The 27,038-nt window shown below is 40.2% G+C and overlaps 1 protein-coding gene across 1 annotated transcript; it reads right to left on the minus strand.

The window, feature by feature from the left end:
• Positions 1-14: 14 nt before the first annotated feature.
• usp43b (ubiquitin specific peptidase 43b) lies at positions 15-27,038 on the minus strand. The gene is made up of 16 exons (XM_037256250.1): positions 26,135-27,038; positions 22,896-23,042; positions 14,810-14,913; positions 11,849-11,941; positions 10,318-10,453; positions 9,663-9,807; positions 8,060-8,222; positions 5,750-5,861; positions 4,045-4,148; positions 3,341-3,418; positions 3,139-3,268; positions 2,698-3,028; positions 2,468-2,626; positions 2,041-2,202; positions 911-1,969; positions 15-839 (listed from the first exon to the last, which is right to left on the minus strand). The coding sequence occupies exons 1-16, from the start codon at positions 26,765-26,767 to the stop codon at positions 829-831; spliced, it is 3,567 nt and encodes a 1,188-aa protein (XP_037112145.1). The 5' UTR covers positions 26,768-27,038; the 3' UTR covers positions 15-828.

The raw sequence follows: 27,038 nt of genomic DNA on the forward strand, positions 1-27,038 counted from the left end.
TACATAAAATAGCTAACAACCGCAAACACAGTGCTGGGTGCAAAAATAAATAAAATAAATTCTGTTGGCATGCAAGCAATTTAGCTTTGATTTTTCATGGATAGAATTGAACTTCTTAACCGAGTTGGAAGTTAGGATATTTCCCAAATATTTTGTGGTTCATATCTGAACATCCTCATAGAAAAAATTGGAACATCATTCCAGCCAGTACCTGGATCACTTCAAACACAATCTAATTAAGAACACTGTCATTATTCCTAAACTCGGAAGGATGTACAATTTAAGTCATATAGGAAAATAAGCCTTTTATAAAAGTGCAACGATCACAAAAACAATGATTGAACAGCCAATTTACAGTGCATTTGTGGAAAAACAAATCTGTGCGTGTGTTTTATTTACCTACATATGAATGTACAAAGTGTGTGTGTTGCGTGTGTATGTGCTTTAACTATGTTGCGTGGGTATTTAAATGTCTTCTTTACATATGTGAATTAGCGAACATACCTCATACTAAAGCGAAAGTACTGCTTTGGCACTATTATCTGGCATCTTGTTGCCAAGCAACCATTTTTGAAGTCAAATAGTACTTGTAGCATCCAAGTGGCCAATTAATTCGAACTGGGGGAGGAGTTTCACCGTAAAGTCACGTATTAGCAGGAAACAACAGTCCAGACAATTCCTACAAATGACAGCAGTAACTCAACTCTGCATAGATTTAGTTTAAGACACACACAGGTAAGAAGTAACAGTCCTACTGTATAAAAAGAGGAACGAAGACACTTTTTTCCAGTGATGCTTTCGGTGGATGACATCCCAGCTAAGACGTTGTCACAGAGGCACTGATGGAAAACAGAGCAACTCGTTAGCGATCACTCCAATAATGCTAAGCTTGAGTTACACACGTGCTTACCCAGGGAGGTGGTACTGAATCGCGTCCTCTGCAGGGTGGCAAAGCCGGGCTTGTCGGAGAGCAGGACGCGACGCGAGGGCGTAATGTCCCCGTTCCTCTGCAGTGAGGCGCACCGGTGAAAAGTCCCGTCCAGTTTGGTTTGAATGTTTCCGGAGCTGTGAGCTCGCTTGATGTCGGCGTCATGACACGCAGCCTGTCCATTCAGAAGCTGGATCTTGCAGCAGGGGAGAACCTTACGCTCGTCTCTTGTGGTGGCGCTCAGAGTTCCGTTAGAGAGGGAGAGTTTGGTGAAGTCGCCGCTCGTCAGCTTTCCCAAATGCCCGTTGGCACGTCTTTCGTGATCCTTCCGTGGGGATCTCGGGATGTCTTTCGGAATCAAAGCGGGTTTGAAAAAGGCCACGAGGCTTTCTTGGCTACGACCTTCACGTCCTCTTTGTCCCTCCGGTTGAAAGACGAGCGTGTCTTTGGGGGATCTGGTGCTCCCCCCGAAATGGACCTTGTTTTTTCGCAGTGTGGAATCTCTGCTGGGAGGTGCGCTATGACTGCTGACGTGTGCTCCTAACATGGCCACTCTCTGAAGTTGGATGTCCAAAGTCCTACCTTGCTCCTGCCTGGCTCTCTTATTAGATGCCCTCATCCTCAGGGAGCCATCATCCCTGCCTTTGACAGCATTGCTGAGCTGTCTCTCCATAACAGGCCGGCTCTGCCCCTCTGGGACTTTGGGGGAGTAGCACGTTTCCGTGCAGCTGAGGCTACTTCCGCTCGGTGAGCTGCACTCCTGTCCGCCCTCCAAGGTTCTACGCTGGACGTGCCTTTGCGGCGGGGTGGCCACCAGCGCAACGATCGGGTCTTTGGTACATCGCGGACGTCGGCCAGACTCGAGATATTCCACCAACTCTCCCGATTGAGTCTCGACCGAATGCTTCGTGCGGTCCTTGGGTCTGAAGGACCATCGCATCGGCAGGACTTTGCTTAAAGACTCCTTGGCTTTCGTTGGAGATCTCATGCTGACGCTCCTTGCTTGGGTCCCGCGGACAAACGGTTTGGATTCAAATCCATCTGTTGACAAATAAATATATTAGCATGGCAGCACGGTGAAACTGCTGAAGACAAAAACACAAAAATAGTACTTATGTCTGCAGGTTTGTGAGGTTCTTCTTCAAACACTGGCCGATCAGTTGATTCTGGAGGCTGCATGGGCACCGGGGGGCCTGCGATGGACGCTGCACCTCGGTCACCGGCCCCCGTCAGCCGCACCAGCCAGTGATCAGAAGTGTTTGAGCTGGTGGAACCTGCAAGACGAGTTATTAGTTGTCATAATGCTATCACGATCAAGAGGACTGTTATACTGACATGGTTTCGTAAAGGTCAAATTAACATCACCTGTAAAGGTTGCAAAATGAATTATGTGATGTCACTCAGGAGACAAATGCTTTTAATACAGTTATGACCTCTAGCTGCAAAAGATACATCTTTTTTTTTTCTCCATAATGTTCAAATACTGTTTAAATCCCAAGGCGGAAGCTAGCGATCAATAGAAAGATGACAAGGTCTAACCAGTGACTGAAGAACTTGCAGACCAGGGCGGGATGGTTTTTCTTCTTTGATAGAAGAGGATATAAGCGCCACGTGTGCACACGTCTCCCTCAGGAACCGCCTCAGCATTGCTGTCATCGTAGCTGTACCACTGACCGTCCACAGAGTTTCGACAAAATGCTGCCGTCGCAGTAACAGAGGTCGACGTTACGCCTTTAAATTCCAACAAAAGGAAATTCCAAATTTCTCACCTGTGTAATGCCCGCCGTGCATCCCTCCGTGATGATTACACACGGCGTACAGATCGTACAGGAAGTCAGGTGGAGCCAGCTCGGCCCGTCTGGACTGCTTCCAGCCCGGCTGCTGTGGGCCGTGGTTACGGTTCACCACGTGCGGCGTCATGTCCAGATCCACCAGGGGGAAATGTACAAACGTAGTCAGCTTGTTTCTCCGCTCGCCTACTTGCCTAAAACGCTTCAGGTGGAGGATGAGAATATCCGGGAGAGTCCATAAACTCATCTTCACCACGCCCTGCTGTAGCTGTTTACAGTGCGGGCACTTCCAAGCATCATCGGGAGCCAGCTGGAAGATAGGAGATGGACTTAACGGCTAATATATTTCTTGAGAGATGATCCAACACCACCGAAAAGAAAAAAACACAATTCTAAACATTGAATTTAGAAGTTCTCTACCTGCTCCTCTTTGGTGTAAAGCTGAAAACACTCATCCAAGGTGCAGCTGTACTGCTGGACGTGTTGCTGCTGCTGATTCCTCACGCTGTCCGCATCCTTCACCACCTCCTCTTGAATGTTACCAAACAGGCTACAAGGAAAATAGGATTTCAGTAGTGTAGATGGTGAGTTGAAGTTTAAAAAAAAAAAAAATCCTATTCACCAATCTTTGATTCGGTACTCCCATTCAATGATGAGTTTGACATGCGGAGGTCCTCCTGGACTGCAGAGTTTCAGGGCTCTAAAAGACAGCAAAGAAGGGAATTATCAATATTTGGAATGCTATTTACACCATTAAAGTCCTTGTACTGTACTATCATTTTATTTTTTTAAATTTAATGAGTGACAATCTAAAATGACAATTCATCCACTAGATGTCAGCAATTCCAGGGAGACACAAAAAACTCGCAATTTCCGGACTTTAGTCCCCTTAAACTAAATTTATACTTATAACTATACATATTTTCATCTTTATAACTCGTAAATGACTATTTTGATGAGTTGGTAGGTCTATTTTTTGACTGCGGCTGTAATAGTTATTAAAAGTGTTTTTTTTTGTCTCATACTCCGACAAATTAATTCCTTTTATTTGTTATCATATTTGACAACGATTTCAGACACTAACAAACTAACACTAAAATAAGACTAAAAATAACCATGGAAATGAACTATTTTTAGTTTTCGCTCCAGGTGTGGCTCACAGCAAAGAACAAAATTCAGCGGGTCGCATAATTAGCAGCCTAAAACTATGCAGGAGCAAATATTTTATCACTCTAACGAGGGACATTGCTAGGTGCTTCCAGGAAAAAAAAAAAAGAGTCACTTAACACATTCTGTCCTCAGTTAAAATTCAGAATCCACACTGACCTGTCAACAGCAGGATGGTAGAGTGGTCGACTGTCCTGCGGTGACAAGTAGCTGTAAAATGATGATCCTCCCACCACGCGGATGTTGAAGAGCACTCTGTTATTCTGGAAGAAAAATAACGAGGATGAAACCATGTGAAGGCACTGCTTGCATTGCAATGAGCTCTAACCACCAAGTTTGACAAGCATTTGATTGGAAAATATGCCCTCGTGACCAAATCAAAAGTTTCACCACACAAGGTCGTAAAATATTAAAAAAACAGCAGGTTCGAAAAGGCGAGGACAAAAAAAACAAAAGAAGCAATAAAAGTCATATCATTTCTACTTTGCCGTTGTTTATATTATTGTGAGATTTGCTCAGATGGGAGATGGTTTAGGAATGAAAGAGCTTGGCGGGGAAAAAAATCAAGCAGATTTCCTCTCGTCCCATATGAAATGTGGTCGGTGGATGCGGGCTGAGCTCAAACACAAACACCCACGCTCAGTCCTGTAAGGAAAGCTGTCTCGAACAGAACAGCACATTCCTCACAGATATGAACCCATAACCTTTGGATTTTATGATATAACACCAAAAAAATAATGTTCAAAATTCATCCCGTGCCATAATATGGGCAAAAATTGAACTGTGACAGGTCCTATTGCCAAAAAACAAAATTAAAATTGAAAAGCATTTGTCGGCGTGAAGGACTGCCACTGTCATCTCTCACCCTAAATTCGATTTACCACTTTAACCGCACACACTCAGTTAAACGGAATATTTTAGATCTCATCTCGGCCAACAAAATGTCCTTTTCCTCACAGCTTGTAACCAAAAAGATCAATAACTTGCACTGCCTTAGTGTTTTGTAATACATTACATTGCTATTCTTGCTTCAGTAGGCACCCTGACAACCTTTTGAAAATCCTTTCCAGCAAATTCAGCAGCAGGGGAAATGATTGAGACGAAAAAAAAAAATGGCTGCTTTTGAATTTTAGTCGAGGCTAAAATTAGATGCGGAAAAATCCACTTGACAGTGTCATTAATTGACACAAGCAGCTATTGATTTGCTTTCAAAGCAGAGCAAACATCTGCTCTTTCAGGGCAGACGGGTGGCTCAGGAAAACTTTACGACGCTTTTAATGCGAAGCCTGATGCTGAGGTGGCACACAGAAGACGACAAGAATTTTTTTTTGCACCAGATTCTTGTCTCGCCGGCTGGTAAACAACATAAAAGGTCATCAAAGTGCCCATCCAAATCTCCTAACTTAGTGGCCTGGGATCCATCCATCCATCCATCCATCTATCCTTATCTGGATCTGGAGCCAGACTTCCCAATCCATCTCCCCCAGCAGCAACCCCGAGTTGTTTGTCCCTCCAGCATAACCTGAGGCCTGCTGTCAGCAGACCACGCTTGCAACATCTCACCAGGGAGGCTTTCGGGAAAAAAAAAAAAAGCCACTTAACAGGTGAGGAGCAGCCGATCTACTCTGAATCCCGGAGCTCCTCACCTTATCATTGAAGATGAGTCTGCTAAGCCGTTTTTATTTGCAATCTGATCCTTACGGTCACCCTAAAGCTTGTCGTCACCTTTTGGATTAGCTCTATTCCCCGCGGTATCTCAAACTCTATCCTTCCCTGCTGATTCATTTTCTGCGCCCTACTAGCTTCTGACATGCTGGTTTGATCTTAAAACATGATTTCATTCTTGGAAGTAGTTGTCCATTACCTGTGCTGGCGCCCCGTTGATCATCAGATAGTAAAGCTTGCTCAGAATACTTTGTTGCAGCTGATCCCAGGAAATAGACCGGTCCTCCCTCATTAAGAATGGAGGGCCAAACCTGAAACAATAACACGAAAGTTTACATAAAGCCTTGGAGGTTGCAAATAAATGATTCTAATATTAAAACGGGTTTCTTATTTTAGAATTGTTTTAGAAGCACAATGAAAAACAATCATTGGCTGATGAGAGGAGGGAAAAGCATCACTCTAAAAAAGATGGATCCCATGACACGTTTATTATAACACACAATTAATTGAAGGCTCCATTGTCTGCTTGAGATTTATTAGTCTATGCACGCATTGAGGGAACAAAGTAGGCAAGACGGTAACAAAAAAAAACTCCAATGATGTTTTAGTTAGTTTAGTTTTAGTGAATAAATGTTGCATTTTAAGATTATACCATATTTAATATTCTGTGGTAGACTCAGACAGTCACGCACAAATGCAATTTGGCTTAGGGTATCAGATGATTTTTTTTTTTTTAAAGTGTGTGTTCACTCCCCATGAAAAAGCCTTCAGATCAATTCATAAAACTATATTCCAACCACTTCACGTAATCATTTGTACCACAATAAAACAAGTGAAATGTCCTGTTGACATTCAAAGGAGCCGCGAATGCCTTTTAGAATTCAAACATTTTATCAAATGGTAAGACACAATGATACAAAAAGTAACCTAAGTGCATAAAGTGCATACGTAAAACAAGTCAGCTTCCAACTTCAACCACAACCAAATGATTGAAGCTCAAATGGGGGGAAAAAAAAATCCCATTGCCAAATACTTTACAAAGAATAAATGATGTTTTTCATTGTTATTTGAGGGATTTTCAGGTCTTTGAATAGAAGATTATCATTTTAAAGAATAATGAAGTCCTTCATTTTGGAACTGGGGAGATACTTACAGAAAACAGACTTTTTAATTGCTTGTGAATAAATAATTTGCTCTCTGCGGTATATGCAGGCTGGCTGAGAATTAAATAGGTATTCAAAATTGCTCATAGAAGTGTTGGCATCATTTAAGTCAGTACAATCTTATTTTTTATTTTTAGTCAGTCATTATTTGTTCCATACGGAGCACAGGGGAGAGAGAGGGGGCCAGTGCCCCCACTGACCCCCCCGTAGCGCCGCCACTGATTGTATATAAATCATCAGTTCATCACCCTCCAACATCTGGGAAGTTAATTCGCTAACTAAATAACAAATAAATAAACAAAATACCACACTTTACAATTTAAATGTATAAATTAATAATTTAGCCTTGGCGAAGGTTGGCACTCATCCCAGTGACAATCGACTTATCGTGAAAAAATTGTTAAAAAAAAAATTAGGTTGTTTAAAAACGTAATAATTTGGACAAAACACACACAAAGCAAGTCATTTTCATAAGTTCCAGAGAACTAGCTTGAGACACGTGACTTCAATGTCATCCTCTTGGCAACGCAAAGTCTCCCACAGTCGTCTGATGAGTCCGAGATCGGTGGGTGGGTACTTTGATCAATGACAGTAAGTCGTTTTGAAGGGGAAACTGGCACAAATGAGTCAGACTCACCGGCGAGATTGGACTTTCTCACGGCCGCGTTGGCCGTCTCACCTCTATTGATCTGCCTCAACTGGACGAGAGAGACAAGTGTCTGTCGGAGCAGATGTTGGATTCCTCATTCGTTTGATTCCTCTCGCGGTGAGATGGATGTGAGCCATTTATTTTCCAGAGAGGTGAAATGACCTTGACGTGTTTCTGGCACAAAGTAGCGCTAAATATAAAATGACCGAGCATCCCAGTTCCACGGAGGAGGGAGAGCGACTCTATAATATTCACTCCAAGTAGATTAGTGCTGAGATTTTAAAGTGCTTGAAATCAAAATGTTCATTCACTCATTCAATTATTGATATAACGGATCAATTGTGTGAGTACCAAATGGAAAAAAACAAAACAAAAACAGTGGTTTGAGTAAATGAATAAACCCTAAAAGTAAAATCAGGCGGGGGAAATATTCCTCTGCCAAAATATTTTTATTAATTTACTGATTGGCTTTCTGTGACATTTTTGCTGCATTTGTTGCATTTATACTGTTTTTAATATTCTGTCATGTTTAGTTAATTGTTGTAATTAGTGAATTCTGCTACTTAATTCCATCTAAGGTTATCCTGTACTATTTTATTTGGGCCATCACTTTATCTTAACTATAAATAACACAATATTAACAAATAGATAATGTAATAAAAAAAAAAAGGACTACCCACGGGACTTGCGTAATTACCTAACAGTTTGTTGGCCTGCTCCCGCAGCGTTGCACACCAACAACAAAATCTTAACCGGGACTCCTTGGTTGAGAAATTCGGAAGACAGCGCCGCAGACGCAGGTAATCTTTTCCCCTCAGGTCCGGTAGCGTATGTAGAAGATGGTAGACTATGATGGTATCCTAAAAAGACACACAAAGAGAAATATTTGATGACTGCTATGGATGAGACAGCAGCTTTCTATTTAGGGGAGTGATTCACGGAGCAGATGGCGCCTTGAACTCTCAGCAGGAGCGTTTTCTTGATGCAGCTTGTGATCCACCCACTTGACCAACACAAGGAAGGGTGTGACAGAAAAAAAAAATTCAGAATATCCTCGTGAAAAGTGATGCCGACCGCGCTGCATTTTTTGTCAACGTGCTCAGGTCGACTGTGATAAATCACGCAGTAAATCCCACTCAGACAAGAAGTAATTGATCGGCCAAAGTTACCGAGTCCTCCCCAAAGCACAATGTTTTATTAAAGCCTGTTGTTCTTCTGTCATGCGATCCATCACTGCCCGGCTGTGATGAGTGCGAGTTCTGCAAAACGGCGGGATGACAAGTAATTGGGGTGTGCCGGGAGGGCACGACCTATTCGAAACTCATCAAAGTCTCTGAATACATCATCAAAGCTTGAACATGAATATGCTGATTGCGATGTCTTGACCCTGGAAATTCAAATTCTGATGAGAATGCGCAGCTTTTAATTTAGTAACGCTGCTCTAATCAAGCTGGCTATAAAACGCACTTGAAATCAAGGGCGACGATTTTCTCAAGTAACGACCTCTGACAGTTTTGCGAATGACGGAAATCTCCTTTTAAAAGCCTCGTGTTGAGGAAAGACTAAACTGCTGAGGTCACCTCCTGGTCGGTCCCGTTGAGAGTTACACGCCGCCGCCGCCGCCAAGGAGAGCGACCGTTCATCCCTCATTAAATCAAATCGTTTATGGCTTGCTGTCAAACGCTGTATGCTTACGACACATCTGTTTCTTGTCTCCTTTCACTTTTATGCTCTTCTTTTTAACCGCTACATAATTCTTTTGGTGAGCTATCATAAAATGTGTTTTGACTCAATGTCTTCAAACACACCTCTCTCTGTTAAATGGGAAAAAATGTAAAAAAAAAACTGGTTTGTGAATTCTCTCGTCAACCACCCACCAGGATGAAGCAGACTAAACACGAGCAAACTATAATTAGATATGACTTTTCCTGAAGGATAAAAAAAAACAGAAAGACATTGAGAATAGCGCAAATGAATTTTCGGGTAATCTGACTGAGGAGAGCAAACAAGCACATGGTAAAAAAATGAAATCCTAATAAATCACACATCGAAGACATAAATCTGAGCTCGGCGTAGGGTGTGTGTGCATAATTCAGTGTTTCATGTGATGTACATTTTTTTTAATGTGCCCCCCCTGCAGTCAGGTACACTCCCATCGGGTTTCATTAAGAATACTAAAAGAATACAACTGGTTGTTTGCTTACTTTAAAGTCAGCATAACAGCAATTATTTTAAAAATACATGTAGTGTGTTATAAATGGATGAAAACCTTGAGCTGGATTTTCCAACCATAAATCTACCTGAAGTCCGTGCAGAGCCTCCTCGGATGTAGAGGGGCGGAGCTTGGAAGGCGTAGATGACATCATTTTCGGCTATACCGGTTAAATCGTCTTCATCAAAGAAGGAGCGCTGGAACCCGGTGGAGTAAACTTCAGTCAGGATCACCTACGGAGAAGAAGAAGAAGAATTCAAAATGATCAGTTATTGAATTACTATAAAAGTATTCCGCTTTTATTTGTACTTAAAATGAATATCGCCTAATAGTGACAATTTAACACTGTTATTAATATTCCAACTGATTCCTGATAAATTGCTGCTGCAGTTTTTATCTGTTCTGAAGACACCAGAAATTCAAATTATTGCTTCACAGTCATCAGCAGGTCATTTATTTCAACTTACCGTAATTTTCGGACTATAAGTCGCACCGGAGTATAAGTCGCACCAGCCATAAAATGCCCAAAAAAGTGAAAAAAAACCATATATATGTATATAAGTCGCTCCTGAGTATAAGTCGCCCCCCCACCCAAACTATGAAAAAAACCGCGACTTATAGTCCGAAAATTACGGTACATGAATATTCTCCCTCCCTACTATTAATGTCTTTCATTAAAAAATGGCCACTATTAGGCCTGTCATAATATTTTTTCTTGTCCGCCAAGTCGACGGGTACTTTACCTGATCTGGAGAAATGTTGCCCTCATCAGCCACCATCCTTCTCAAACTGGCGACAGAACCAAATAGAGGCACGGCCAGACCGACTCGCAGGTACCTTTGTCCTTTAGTGCTGAAGACCAGAGTCACACACATGGGCCTGCCAAAGACCAACACGCATTTAGGACCAACCTCGATTTTCCGTTCTCGACCGAGTTTGAGCGGACTGCGCTAAGGCCAGGATGGGACAAAAGAAGACTGTCATGAATAAATCAATACATTTTTACATTAATAATGGATCATTAAGGAGTTAAGTTTTATGACTGCCAAATAATGGAATCTATTGCATTTTTAAAAAGAGGGAGCCCTTGGCTTTGACCTCTCCTGAGGCAGCCACTCCTTCACGCGGCTTTTCGAGCTGACGATGTTGTGCAGCAGTGACCTCGCACCTCTCTTTGTAAAGTGAGAAGCATTTGAAGAGCCATTTCCATGTGTATGGGAATAAAAAAAAAAAAAAACAATATTTTCAGTGAGCAGAAACATTTATTTTCAAAACACCCCTAGTTACGTTAAATAAAAATGTTTTTCATTTATCCTCAAAAATTCTTCCCATAAATTGATATTTTGTTTGTATACAATGGTCAATTTCACATTTCACAGTCCTTGGCATGCCGGCGCAACTATACTGCCAAGGTGGCTGTGTAAACAAATGCACAAGAGAATAGTCACGTGACATCCGGAGCTTTATAACGGCGCCAATGCAAGATAGATTTGCAACCGTACTGGATAAACAAAATGATCCATTATTCAAATACTGCAATACCATCAACAGACAACCCGATGTTTGGGGTGTTTTTTTTTGTTTGGAGGCAATCTGTGTGTATGAATATTTGCACATACACAAATAAAAAGAACCTTAACATTCATTGTCCTTAATCTTTGCCGAGCCCGTGTGGTAATGAGTGACCTCACTGATATCAACCGAAATGTGTGCCAAGGGTGTGATAGAGAAAGGAAGCCAAGTGAAAGCATGAGAAAGGTCGTAGCAAAATAACGGCCAAGCTCAAGTGACCTATCTCATCATTTAGGTCAAAGAGGCCGTTCCCATTATTTCCCGACTCACTTTGTGTCTATAATTAAGAGTAAATGGAACGTTCCTCTTCTAAAATCTCAAGATATAACAAGGCTTTCGTCGTATCGCACTTGCCGACCTCATCACAAATAACGCAAACAAGTCGTCATTACAAAAATATCAGCAGCCATTCGAGATCCCAAAGCACCTTTAGTGTCTACGGCCATTTTGTATTGCACTTTTTTTTTTTTTTTTTTAAAGAATGAAGGCTTTGTTAACAGTACAGTCTTCAAACAAAGTGCTTACATCAGCCTGTTTGCATCTTAATGTGGATGTCATTAGCTGACAAAGTGGCTTTTTGCAAATGAATCTTTTGAGGATACTAGACAATTCTGTTTGTGTAGATTTTCTGTAGCCTATGAAGGCAACTGGATTCAGTATCTTGCAACCAAATAAAAATATTGGACTAAATTTGGTACTCACCTGGTCTGGCGGAGAGGAATAGGGAGTGAGATGCAAAGGAAAGGGTCAAAGGTGTTGCTCTGTTTCAAACAATGGGGGCAGGTCAGTGAAGATCTGTGCAAAACAAAATACACACATATTAGTCTCCAAAATTTGGCTGGACTTTGAAATTAATCTTCACTGGCAGAAATGGAGTGGGCTTAATTACATCACATTTGAAGAACACTCTGAAAAATATATATTTATTTTTATCTGATTGGGAGACTGGATCATGTTGCATCAATCTGTGTGGGATTGCTGCAAGAAAATGTTGAGAAACGATTCTTCCTCTGTATTTACTTCATCAAAATAAATCAAATAATTTGTCAAATATTTGTTTATCATTTTTGACCTTCCCCAGAAAATGACAGGTCATACAAATAGCTTCATTTCGTACAAGTTAATTCCATTAGCCTCTGAAGCGTTTTTTTGTGCTGTGCAAGCATTTTCTAACGAAATCAGCGGCAAAGTCAATCAAAAGGCTCTACAGGATCAACATTAAATAGATTGCGCCATTGTGAACGTACTTAATTTGATCGTGTGTAACCTAATACAGAGTACAAGCTGACATTATAGACCTTCAATAAAAAAAAATGCTATGTCCAATGTGAAAAACAGAAACCGAATAAATCAATATATTTAGTATCGATCATTTATAACTTTATTGCTGTGACATAAACAAACCGACCGCTGTGTAAGGTGGAAAAATGTGCTAAATAGTTAAAAAAAAAATTAAATAATATACAATTCCCTTTTTCGCTCATAAAAGGTATTATCCGTGTTTTGTCCTTTTTGGATGGATAGACAGACCCAGGATGGGAAAAAATGTGGGGTGAATAAAGCTCTATTGAAGCAAGCCCAGCTGACACTGGCTCACACTGGATCACTCCCTGTTGGCAGAGTGGAATGGCTGCCCTACGGATGTCTGATCCTCGCCAGGAAACAGCGAGGGGCCGTTGCGCTCTGTGCATCCAAATCACACTCAAGCCGCACTAAAACATAGATGTGCCCCGGCGCTGCTCGAAAACACTTAAAAAGAGAAAAGCTTTAAAGGGAGAGGTGATGTTCTAGTGATGGACTAATGGAGTAAGCGTGCAAAGGTCGAACGATGTATACTTCGTGTGTGTGTGTGTGTGCGGACGAACTCAAAAGACTCAAGACGCCAATTTACTCAGCGAAGCAACCGAAAATGTACCAAAAGAATACTTTGATAGGTCAAACTAGCCTTGTAACTAATAAGTCTAAATTTCATTCATAGTTTTACAAAAAAAAAAAAATTCTTCACTATGCCAAAAGAGATCGAGAGGTCATTAAAACCAAATATGGGCTTCATCATTCACCGAAGAACGTTACGAAATAAAACAGATCATTTACTGGGCCCGTAAAATGTGAGCACCACTTCAACCAATCTGGCCCAAACAGGGCAACTTTAGTTTTCTCACTCCAACTGCATCACATTAAATAATTAAATATTTAAATGCATGTGGATTAAACAAACGTACAATTTTAGCTCCGGCTATAGAATAAGTGAAAATCATGATTAGGATCAGGGTGTCAAACTCATTTTTATCGCGGGCCCATTTGTAGTTATAGCTTCTTTCTGAGGGCCATTATGATTGTCAACCCAAATAAATGTATGAGCACCTCATATTATATACAGTAAAAGCTACAAAACAAACTGACAAATAACTCGTTTTCAAATCGGACGAGTAAAAACTGGTCAAATATTAAAAAAAAAAAGATATTATTAAAAGTGAAGACAATTTGCATTTCTAGTAATGACACGAATTTGATGGGGCCACATACAATGATGTGGCGGGCCGTATCTGGCCCCCGGGCCTTGAGTTTGACACCTATAGGATATGCAGACCCGTGTAAATGTTTTGATGTGACCAAGTGGGCTTGTTTCGAGACAATGCTTTGGTCCATCAATTCTCCACATTGCACTTCTTTGTCTGGCAAGTGCTGAGGCCTCGGGACTTCAGAGGAAATGAGAAGAACAGGAGTAAAAAAAAATAAAAAATATTCATCTAATCCCAGCTCTCGGGGCATTTGTCTCACTCCCGTGCCCACCTGCTTTCATTCGCTTGAAATATCCCACTGGCTGTGTGAATGTGATTCAACCCAACATCTTTGCATTGTCCAATGTAAAATATTGAAAGAATTTCAGGAGCGTAATTAATAAGACGTGTCGTATTGGCAGCCGCAGCGAGCTGACAATGTTGCGAGGAACTGGCAGCTCAGCACTTGTTAATAAGATTAGAGCAAGTTCATTCTGACCTTTTAAAAAGTACATTAAACCTTCTGATGTGATGTGACCTCTATCAGCTTCCTCGATGTCCTTTGGTTTCACTCTGTTGCATCATGATCAGCTTCATGGTGTAAATGAAGGATACATGGTAAGTGAGCTCGCTATACTGCAATTTATACGTTGAAGATCACTATTATATCACTTTAGTGGTTAAAGGAGCGTAATAATAATAATAAAATGAATAAATAAAAATAATAAAAATAATATTTTTTCATAAATACTGGAAAAAGTGGAACAAGGTGACTTTTTGAGTAAGGTTATAGATTTTTTTAAATTATATTTGATGCTGCTTTCATTGTAGGCCTAAATATCGGTTTGATAGGAAATTATATCATTTTCCCAAATATTGATGTCTGATCATTATTGCGTATCCCGAATTATAACCAGTGTGAAAATCTATAAAATGAGATCTAATACGAGAGTCACATTATTATTTGTTACATTTTCACATCATTGAAATATGAAAATGCCGTTTACAATTAGAGAGACTAAAATGTGATTGGCGTATGATTATTTTTCAAAATGTAAGTAAATTTGGGATACACAACAGCCAACCTATTTTTTTATTCATTTTACAAATAGATGTATATCTTACTGCAAACATAAAAAAACAAAAAAACATGACAACTCACTTGTACTGTGCCTGAAAATGTTCCTGGACAAAGCTATGTTGGACAGTGAGCTGCTGGGATTGGGACAGGTCAGGATGCAGCAGATTTTCATCCTCATCGGGACCCTGCAGCAAATACAGAGTATGTTACCATAAAAGGCAGATGTTGAAATAAAAAGACAATTTGTGGAAAGCATTGAGATCCACGCAACCCCCGCGAGATGCCAATTCTTTTACGCTCACCATCATGGGAGGAAACTGGCCTTGGATAGAGATAAAAGATGGCGGGAAATATTTATAAATCTTAGCAGAGGCACATTGAGCAGAAAAACTAAATATGCTTCCATTTGATAGACGGTATTGAATATTTTTGCTTTGCACTTCTGGATTATTTATTATCCGAGGCTGATAAATATCTTGTTTTGAAAAATGACCAGATTTTCTCCAACTTTTTCCAAGAATATTGCTAAATTTCTTGATCCATTTCAATTGACAAGTGTCTTGTTCTTGTGATTATTCTAAGTGGAATTATGTCACAATTAGGTTCAACTTGAGACCAGACTATTATCCAGTGACCTTAGACTGGACTCTCTTATCGTAAAGTACCAGAGGAAAATCCTCTTTGAGCTCCTGAAGGAGACCTAAATGGGCTATGTGAGATATAACATGACGGTTTATGGAATATGAGCAAGGCTACTATAAATTTCAATATTTATAAAATTCACGCTAGCCCAAACAGGCTTGTGAACTCTGAGTGACCAAACACAATCACGTAGCGGCCACAACTGATAGGGCAGAAAATACTTGACCTCTGACCCTAAACACAAAGGTGCTTTGGAAAATGAACAGATAGCGAGATGAAAAATGTGTGACAGTTTCTGCCGGCATTGAACTGCTGGGTCAAACTGCCTCGAACGCAACATTACATTTCCATCACACACATCAGCATTCAGACCCCGCCCCCCCATTTTTTTTTTTTACAAATGGATCTATGCAGAAAAAGCTTTTTCTCTGCAGGCGCACTATCAATCCCCATCAAGAATCCCTAATGGAAAGTTACATACTTGAAAATGCATTAAGTCATTATATATAATGACTTTATATATTAATCAGTGCTTTTACACCCAAAGAGAATAGTCGTCTAGGTCTTCTCTGTATATATCAGCGCTATTTTTTGTCATTTCCTGGAACCATACAGATTGAAGTAGGCAGCTCCACCTTCACTCAGAGGTCAACATGGCTTTCACACCGTAAGACTATTCTTCCAAACGTATTGCAGCTAAGCAAACACCAAGCACAAGCCTGAAACGTGACCTTCTTACTGCAATGTGTGCTTCATCGAGCATGCACAATAGCACACCACCATTTTTTTTTGGTAGTCTGACACAAAATGTCAGGAAACACAGAAAGGACGGTTCCTTCTGTTTTCGGACGATGCAATATAATCTCAGGTTCGGGGTGACGTGTAAGAGATTAAAAATTCACCCATTCTTTCTTTGATATAGTATATGTAAGCTTTGTATTATGACCCAACATTTCCCCTCTTCCGCTCTCCACATAACTGCCATTGGGGTTATCTAAGTAGTGATAACAAGGGAACATTCAGACCAGTTACGCTTATCACTTCTCAGGAACTCACGTCCAGCCGGTGCTTCCCTGTAAATAGAGTGTTAACGGCATCTGTTGAGTGGGACAACAGAACTGGTTACATCTGTCCTTATGTAATTCTGACAAGGTAGCACTAATCGAAATGATGACGGACAGATCAAGTCTGACTGAGAAAAAAAAAAAATAGTAACTGAATATTAACTCGTTCACTCCCATTGACGGCTATAGACGTCCAAGATCTATTTTAAATGAGCTGGCAGGGAATGAGTCAAACAGCACTTAACTAATGTTATTGAGGAAGTCAAAAAACCCCAACTAAGAACATCTCTAAGTCGATGAGAACATTAAAAGCAATTATGAAGGTCCCCGAAGAGATATTAAGTTCACAGAAAATATGTCTTTTATTGCGGGGAAAAAAAAAACTATCAACATGATGCAGTATAGTTCTATACTCTTGTGAATTATAACAAAAACAACTCATCATATGGAAAAAACATTTTTTATATAGTTCTCTTGAGGTGTGCCTTAAACAATGCATGGTTGGTTCAGAACAGCGAGCAACAATATAAAACAGAAATGCGCAATTGCTAATATTCATAATATGTTAAACCAAATCTACCTTTGCTTAATCTATAATCCTCAATGCCAGAAGAGGCCTTGAGGTGTATTGGAGAAAATAAAATCCTTCACCCTGGCATCTGGCATGCTGTAATTGATTTGTGGGATTTAGATAAATGACAAAGATAGAGTGCTGAGTTGGGTTGCTGGCTCAGCTCTGTCATCAGGAGGCCACAGTTCATTGCTAGAAATTTCAGAACGTGGTGAGGAAAGCCTACACAGCTGCCGTAGAATAAATACTTTATAGTTGTACGGCCGTAAATTAAAAGTTGATATTTTCTTTGGCTTTATTGCAACACTATAAAAAAATAAACTGCCGCTTCGCATTATGTCACACTGGATGAGTTATTTTTTTTTTCTTCATCTTTATCTGGTGCTTATTAAAGTCACTTTTGAAGGGAAAATACAAATAGAAATTTGACATTCCACTTTAAAAAAGAATAAGAATGCAGTTGAATCTCAAATGTGCCTCTGCATATTTCCACAAATAATTTTTGGTGTTATTTAAAAATAACAACCTACAATAATATAGAAATGAAAGGGATATAATCCACCAAGAGTGAATCAATATTATAAATAGACTATTTGTCAGTCTTGAAGCAGAATAACAATTACTCATTTCCCACTTAAGCAGGAAGGATGCTGAGTGACGCAGCTTACTCCCACTGATTCGTGGACATTCATCTCCTAGCATGAAAGCCTAAAATCCCACAAATGAACCGTGCACTCTGTCCCACCATGGACGTTGTCAATAATTCACCTCCAGGCTGTTGCTTGGAGGAATTCACCTCTTAGAGTAGATCCGCTTGTAAAAAAAAAAAAAAAAAAAACCCAGAATGTCTGCCCCCTCCATTTTAACAGAGCACCTTATCTTATCCTGATGGGCTTTCATGACGGGGGGGCTTGGATTGTAAAATGGGGGCAAAAGTATTCCCAGTAATGGCATTGGTGTGAATAATTCAAACTAACAGTGAAAATGGAGATAGATATGTGCTGTGGTAGAGAAAGCAGTAATTAGGAACGAGAGCAAGCGGCAACTGAAACCTCCAGGTGATCATCACGGAGATACTCCATGAGGTCGTTATGTTGTGACTCAGCATTTAGATGCAACTCTGTGTGTATCAATAAACTCGAATTGTGGTTATAGAGTAAAAGAAAAGCGTACTGTAACACTGAGTATTGATAAATAATGGACTGGCTTAAAAGCAAATTCCTTTTACGTGTACACCCGTCTATAAATAGTCGCAGGAATATTGACTTTGGTCTCTCGGACACTTTAGTCCATTATTGTCAATGGGTGATCTCTTTGAATGGGTTGACTTTCTAAGGATGAACTACTACCACTCACGTACAAACAAATTTATATTGATTGTATCAACCACTTTAAGTATTGAATTAGATGTCCTATACACACACAAAAAATAAAAATATTAATTGCTGATGATCCACAAACAATTTCTACTATTTTTTTACAAACCTTAAAAATTATTTCGAAAATGCTGATGAATATTCGCTAGATGTTCCCGACGGGACACTAGGGGAAATGTAGAGAAAAATTCCTCATTAAATCTGAAAATCAGGGGGGGAGTGGCCCCGCAGCCCCCCTTCTAGCTCTGCCAATGATTCTTGCCTGTATTATTTTTCATGCAATTATGATAATAATGTTAAAAAATGTGGACTAAAATTTAAAATACATAGATAAAAATTTTAGTGCTTTAAAGCAAAGTTAAGGTGCAACAAAACATATACATTACAAATACATTTTAAAAATATACATATCATTCTATGTTACGCACATTAATATTGTGGGGAGGGGATAGAAGTAGCACGAGAATTCTAAGAAACCAGGAGAAAGATGAGACAAACTTTCAAAAGAAATCCATAATGTGATAAAAAAAAGTCTAAAAACAATACGTTGGTGATCTCTCCCTGAAGCTGTTTGGAAGCTATTATCTGTCTGGATGGAAATAACTCAACAGCAAAACGAAGTACTATACTAAATCTGCTGCAAAATTCCTCCAGGCTTTTTCTTTTCTCTTAAACACACCTGCACTCACTTTTCCTGGTGCATGGTGGCCATCTTGACTCAATCTCTTTTTTTTCACTCGCATACAAAGAAATCAATTGACTCAATATATTATCAGGTGTCTATTCACGGATGTTGTCGCCGTACAATTTGCTTTGCACGGTGAGTCAAGTGCTTCTTAAATTTGCCCTGCACTATTGCATACTAGCCCTAACAACCACAGGGATTCTCTGTGAGCAAGCATCCGCCATGATGAAATTACAACTCCCTGCTGGCTCTTATTCTGTGTATTGTGCCCTCCTGGTGTTAAACAAAAACAACATAATGAATATCTCCGAAAGTGATCACAAAGTCACTTGCAAGAGTAACCAAGCAATTACATCCAAAGTAATAAAACTGGCCTGAACACATATAAAAGATGTTTTTTTTTAGTAACCCTTTAAGGACATATTATTCACAATTTAAAACACATATATATGAGAGTGGGGCTAGTTTTAATCAAACAGATTTTATTCCTAAGAAAAAATTGAAGCGATAAAATGGCAGATATCTCGGTTTAGTCTTAGAAATCTGGATCAGTTCAATGAGTCCATATGCATCTCCCTCTCAACTGCATCCTTCCGTCTTCGTTTCTATGGAAATATCCAAGCTCTTACCGGCATAAAATTGCACAGTGAAAGAGCAAAATTGAGCAAGATTGAATTGAAAATGGTGAACCAGAGGCACAGTTTGCTTGTGAATAAGACCATCGGAAGATTCTTACTACCACCGGGAGTGCGGCAAAAAAGAATGAGAAGTTGGTCTCTTAAGCATACGAGCTAGAGGACAACAAACAACAAAGACACACTGCAGCCAGTCATAATGCAGCTAATTAGGCTTCATTTGTATTAATAGATTCGATGAAGAATACAATGACTAACTGATTCAAGGACATCTTGTCTAAACGCTGTTTTGATTCATGTTTGTTTTGTGGAGTAAAAATTAAAAAGTCAAAATACATCTCAGGGGGCGGCCATTTTGCCACTTGCTGTCGACTGAAAATGACATCACAGTTGCCATCACAACCAATCACAGCGCACTACTTTTTTAAAGCTGAGCCGTGATTGGTTGGGATCTCAGACCTGGCAATTGTTGCAGTCTTTCTCAGGTTCAATTGACATTAATCGGTGTCAGAGGTACACTGAGTGGTCATATTCACAGCATTCTCTCCAAGCTGCCTTCCCAGCAGGGTGGCTCCGAGCCACAGGAAGCCATTTCAGGTTGGCAGGGCCAGCGGCGGGAGGAAACACATGTGCACACCGGGAAAACACAAATCTCAAAATCGTTCGCATGCAGACCTGACGACATTGGCGAGTGGAACAGACCACACGCCAGGCACCGGCCTCGTCCATGCACAGGTAGAATCAGTAAAAGTAAACAAAAAAAACCCCAAAAATAATAATACTGACAAAAAGTAGTAGAGGGAACAAGTTTATAATTTCCCCATATTTTTATTGATTTTTTTCCTCCTTTTTTTGATTACCGTATTTTCCGCACTATTAGGTGCACCTAAAAACTTAAAATGTACTCAAAAAACCACAGTGCGCATTATAATGCAGAGCGCCTTATAAATGGATCAATTGATGAATTTGTTGATCCATACTGGTTGTACACAGCGCTCTGCCAAAATGTTTCAGTACGTTCATATATATATTAAATATAAGGCCAAACCTCCATAATCTTTTCTGATGGACTCCCACGTATGTAAACAACAGAGATGGTTAATCTAGTTTCAACAATACTTTGACCCGCATTTAAAAACTACCGATAGCAATGTCGCCGTTGAATGTGGTAGCCACAAAACTTACTAACACATAAATCCTGCTGACAAAATTGTAAGCGTCCACAAGAAGTAGACGTCTATAAAGTTGTTCACTCAACAAAAATGATGCATGGCCTAGCACCTTCATTAATTTGAAAACTGCCACATTCTAAAGTTTGGACACGAAAACCGTCACGTAGAATCAAAGTAGTAATTCCTCTCGCTCCTTCCTGATCTCTCCCACTGTCACTACCGCTTACTGTTCTACCTCCCATTCCATTGCCACACTTTTTGCACTCAACTCTCTCGCTCTCTCTGCAAAGTAGGTCTGCACAACAAGTGTCTCTTTCTTCCCCTAACTTACAAAGAGCCACATTCAGACACGACGTAAGCGAGAGAGAGAGTGAACGAGAGAGCATCGCACTCGCTCTGTTTCCAGAGTGATAAACGATCAACAAATCAAGCAGAGTGAATGCCAGCGTGAAAGCCGTGGGGATTTAACACCAAAGGTTAGAAAGTGTGCTTGTTTATTGGCTTCATAGGTTTCCGACACGTCGGCCCGCATTAAAAATTCATCCCAGAACGATACTGCGGGAAAAGTCGACGGCACTTTCGACTTTGGCTCTCTGTGCTAAGTAGTAAAAGCAACACATGCTTGGAGAGAATTAACATAGGTCAACAGGAGGATGAATTAGAAGGTTAACTTGTTGCGCCCAGAGATCTGGAGAATAACAAACGAGGCGGAACGCGTATGAATTTTTAAGCGGTTAATGAGCTGTTAGGAGACATTAGCTCATCATCACGTTACCTGAGCGAGCGAGATGAGTGCTATAACCTCGCGCTGGCCTCAGCCAGGCCTCCACAAAGCTCCTTTGTGCATTGAGTGATACAACGTTGCATACCACAACATCACTGGACATTCTTGGGGAGGTACAAGGTGGAGACTATGATTCAACATAAAGTGATTCCCCTCAGAGGGAGATTTGGACCACATGTTTTCTTTTTGATAAAACTAAAATCCATGACAACCTGCAAGACTGATGGCAACGTGCCCAGAGTAATATAAAAGACAACTACCGTGTATCACGGGAGTTTTTTTTTTTTTTGCTTTGAACAGTGAGGCCGACGGTGTCTTGGAAAGTGAGAGGAAATTTCATATGCAGCATTGCTTTCACAGCCCCATCTGGACTTTTCTTTCTGCCTGCCTCTGCTTTAATAGATTTGGATTCATGTGGTTATTTCCTGTTTTAGTTGTGAATGCGCCTGCTACTTTATGTGACATGCCAATCATTTGTTTGTTTGCCTTCGTGTCCAATCTATCTTTTTGGGCTCGTTACATACGCTATGATGCTGACGCTGCTTTGCTGATGCTAATTTGTTAGGAATAAATAAATGGTAATTTTCAAATTTCTCTAAAATTTCTAATTTTCTAATTTTTCTTTTTTTTAATTACATTTTTTAATGCTAATTTGTTAGGAATTTTGTATTTTTTTTAATTACAATTTTTTAATGGTAATTTGTTAGGAATAAATAAAGAAAAACTTTGCAGAAAGCAGGACTGAAAAAAAAGCAGCATCACAACAAGCCACATTCATTTTCCAGACACATTTTTTGCATTCATTTGAAACTAAATGTCCAAGTCAATTTCTATAGACTGAATTGTTTTGCCTTCAGAGATTTAAGAGTTTGCATATCGGTCGTACCATATATCTAAATAACCACGACATGGCCTTGAGAAAAGACATCCCGACGTAGCTATCTCCAAATCCCACAATGACAAAATAACAAAATAAATCAAGTGAGTGTAGCGCTTCAGGAAAGGAGTGCTGCTTGATATTATAACTATATTTTCCAATCAGTCAAACAGCTCCTCTTATAAATGATGTCATTGGTTATCACTCGAATAACACTACACTATCAAGCATGATTTTAATAATACATACAAAGTTACTGATACTGAATAAATGATGCATATATGAGAATGAATGGGCGCATTTTCAAACCTTTAAGGTAACCAAAGTGGTGTCTTCAAATCTAGAAATACCGAATTCTCACCTTATCACAAGCTTTAGTTGTGTTATTGTTATTGTGCGAAGCCAAATTGATGTCTTCGTGGACACGATCCAGCAGCCACAGAAGGAACTCCAGGGCGTCATGTTGGGAATTACCACGGAATTGTGATCCGTACTTAGACACGATAGCCTGCGGAGAGAAATCACAAAATATCATTTGTGAAACACAATTGTCTTTTTTTTTCTTTTTAATACTGTTTTTACAATAATAAATACACATCTAGTGTGTATTTAAATATGTTATTTCTACATGGCAGTGGTGTATGGGCTCTCTTGTTAATGGCACCAGTTTCAAACTCAATTAGGGAGGAATTAAAAGTTTGAATAGCAGTTGGCAGGCTCGAGAAACGCAAAGACAGACGAGAGATTATAGAAGAGGATGCAACAAACAGACTGTAATCTTTGCTTCCTAATCCCATCATATATTGCTCATGATGTGCTTCATGCAGCTCACGTTGCAACATAGCATCATATTATAACAGAAGGCTACTAAACATAAATGCATTCACTGCCATTGACGACTATAGACGTGAAAGATCCATTTGAACTAGGCTGGCGGTGAGTAAATTAACAACAGCTTGCAATTTCTTGGAAAAGGGATTTTACTGAGTACTGATACCAAGCACCGATACCACTATTTTTTTTTTTATACATAAAATTTCCCTCAAAAACCAATGGCAGGTCATTTCAAAGAAAGGCCTATATTTGCCAATATTTTTTTTTTAGATATTCCCTGGAATTTTTTAGATATTCCCCGGAATTAAGCTTTGAATAATGTATACTTTTTAAAATCTGCTTGACAAAAATGAATGATTTTAATTTAAAATGGTATTACTCGTGTTCCGTCATTCAAGATAATTTGATTTAAATTTTTTTATGTGACATTTTTTTTCAGATTTACTCCAAATTCTGTTGCCTGTCGACTGTTCCAACTTTTGCACGTCAAAGCAACATTCACGTCCATCCACCTTTTGTGTGTTTACCTGCACTCCCTTGTTTCTCACCCATCTCATGTTATGGAAACTGATCAATTGTCTGGGGAGTAACTGTTTGACTTTCAGGCTTTGTCCCCTGTCCAGGCCCCTCTGCGCAAACACACATCTTGCCAGGGGAGGGATTCAAAAAACACACAAGACTTGTCTGCATCAAAAGCCCACTTCTGCAGCAGGCAGGAGACACTCGACCACCAAAGTTCTACCAGCCTTGACACTGCTTAATCCCAAGAAAGTATAAATTAGCAAACAAATGAATACTTCCTCTCAATCTTATTAGGCCATAAACCAGGTGGTAGTGGAATGTGGCAGAGCTCCAAGCATTCAGCAGGACTTTTCTCTTGTTTGTTTTTTTTCCCTCCCTGACCGAGCCGTGCGGCCAAATGACCTATTTCATTCATTCAACTCTCTGAAAACCTTTTTCTTTTCAACAAACGGGGACACATTTACATTTGTATTGGAGTGTTCATGAACAGCTTGAGTAGTATGAGCAAAAAGATAGAACTGATTATTGAGGATTTTGCAATGCCCCTTGAAAATATCTAATAGTAGTGACTTCTAATGTTCTTTCAGGTGTTCCTCAAGCCACGGGCAATGTTTACTTCTGACCAATAGTAAAGCTCTTTGTTTATTTTTTAATGCCTGCTGGCTTTGCTATTACTCAACAGGCAATTTCAGAAGGGCTTAGCAGCAAAAACCTTCGACTTCCTACTATTATGTGTGCGTTTGTTTTTGCAAAAATATTCAAATTTGATTCATTTCTCTTTAAATATAGCTTTAAATCCTGCATTTTTAAAAAATCCAGTATTGGGGACTGAGCGAGAATAATTTAAATTGACAATGAAGAGTTTTTTTTTCTCCCTGGCAAACCAACCGACAGCATAATGTGGGAGTCAATCAATCAATGACTGTCAAGTGTTTGCCGATGTAACATCCTGCAAAAAAAAAATAAAAAAAATCTCAGACATGCTTTACATCTTAACTTCCTCACTCCAAGGGTGAGGAAAGTCATGGGAAATCAATAAAGGCTAACATGTTCCAGTAAGCATCCATGCGTACTTTATGTATCATTTCCAACAGAATAGATCCCATTGTGGAATTTCTTTGTTCGCTCGTCCATATTATCTACTTCTTGCCTCCGCTCGGAGAAATCCAGCACAAAGAGCTGCAGGCAGATAAAGTACAACCCCCCCCCCCCCCTCCAATATTTAGCATGGGCAGTGTATAGAAGAGCCTGAGGATCTCCTCATAGGACTCTGTCACAACACCTGATCATCACGCTTTCCTAAGCTTACCTACATTTTATATATTTATTTATAGACTATAGTTAGCGAGATTCTGTGGTGAGGGGAAAAACACTTGGAGTACCTGATGACCCTCCCCGGTGAGTTGCAGTGACACGAAGCAGAAGCCTTCTTATCAGCTGACACGACAACAGCGAGGTCATGCAGTTAACCATTTTGTGTGCCATGAGAAAGTCGGAGTTGATGATAAAAATGAATAGAGGGCCTATTTTTGTCCCTCAAGGTACAATCTGTACAAGTTGGTCACTTGAGGGTGTACACGATAACGACCAAGCTAAACGTTGTTATTGTTTCAAAAGGCAACAATTGTTAAAACAATCGCTTTCATACATACTTGCCAAACCTTTTTAAAAGATATTTTACACAAGGGAGAATTAACTGCGCGGAAATCAGGGTTGAAAGAACATTCCAGGAAGTGGGAAAATAATAAAACATTTTAAATATGAAAATATATAAAAAATATAATATGGAAAAATATAGAAAAAATTCCTAACATTATAAAAAAAAAATTAAATGAATATTTTGTATGGGGTGTAGAGCTGGACGATATGGAGAGAAAAAAAAATCACGATATAGGCCATTTTATACCAAAATAACGCCGTACGACCATATAGATATTTTCAGTTATTCCAAAAAAAAAAAAAAATCATCTACAATTGACTGTGAATAACTTACAGTCCCCTTTCTCATTTTACGTTAAAGTGACCTTAAACAGACCAGTCTGGAGTACATTACTTGAAGATGAAAGATATTTGAAGTGTCCTTTCCCTGAATCGTCATAAATCATTCCTAGTCAATCAATTATTTTCAAACCAATGAAGTCATATTGAATCATTTTCAATGGTGTCACATCATCCTTGGTTGGCAATGACTGCTCCTCACTAAAAACACGCAGGAACATATTTCGGTGAGGGTGATTCGTGTACCTTGAAGTCCACAGAAAGCTGTGGGGTGTATTCCAAAGTCCACAGAGCCCGAACAAGTGAGGCCAAGTGTTCCGTGACCTCTCCGTTAATAAAGAGTATTCCCCCGCTTCTCACTGTCCCGTCGATCGCGGTGTCACACAGGTCCAACCTGTACCTCTCCAGTCCCAAATACTCGGCCAGCAGGTCGGTATTGCTCAGACACTGGACCACGGCGTTCATAAAACACGTGTTCCCGTGGTTTTTCAAGCCCAGAACGCCTGGGATTTTGTCCCCGTAGTGGTAAAATAGTTTATCCCTGCCAAGAGGAGGGTTCTTGACCAACCGAGGCACCTGTGCATCTTCTTTGACAATCCCTGAGCTGGCGCTGAGTGTGCAAGGTGCGCCATTCCCAAAGCCTCCATCGTCATCCTCCACGTCCTGCGTGTCTGCAAAGTGGGTGAAAGTGCCAAGAGTTTTGATGATTCTGTTCATAAAACTCCCCACGGACTTGAATGATTTCTTCCGGAAAAGCTTCACCGATCTCGGCTTCTTCTCTTTACGCTTGTCCTCCTTCGACGTGGGCATTTCCTGCTTCTTGTCCATAGCGGCACCTAAACTAGTCCCCCGTGGGTCCGATCTCCCACTCTTCATCATTGTCTTGTCAATTCCGTCTCCTGCGAGCTACTTCTTCTCCACCAGCGGCAGCAGTATCCCCTTCCCACGAAGCACATGGAAGCGCGCCCAGAGGTGACACCATCGCCATCACAGCAGCACCCTGTTCTCCTCGTCCGCCCACCCAGCACGCCACCTTCCACGTCCATCCCAACGTTCTTTATCACGCGTGGCGTCACGTCACGCGCGACAGGAGCCCCCCGAAACGGCTCTGCTCTCCCCCTTGGCCAGTCCCACTTCGGCTTGCGATTGT

This window comes from Syngnathus acus, chromosome 8 (assembly GCF_901709675.1).
Source record: "Syngnathus acus chromosome 8, fSynAcu1.2, whole genome shotgun sequence".
Lineage (NCBI taxonomy): Eukaryota > Metazoa > Chordata > Actinopteri > Syngnathiformes > Syngnathidae > Syngnathus > Syngnathus acus.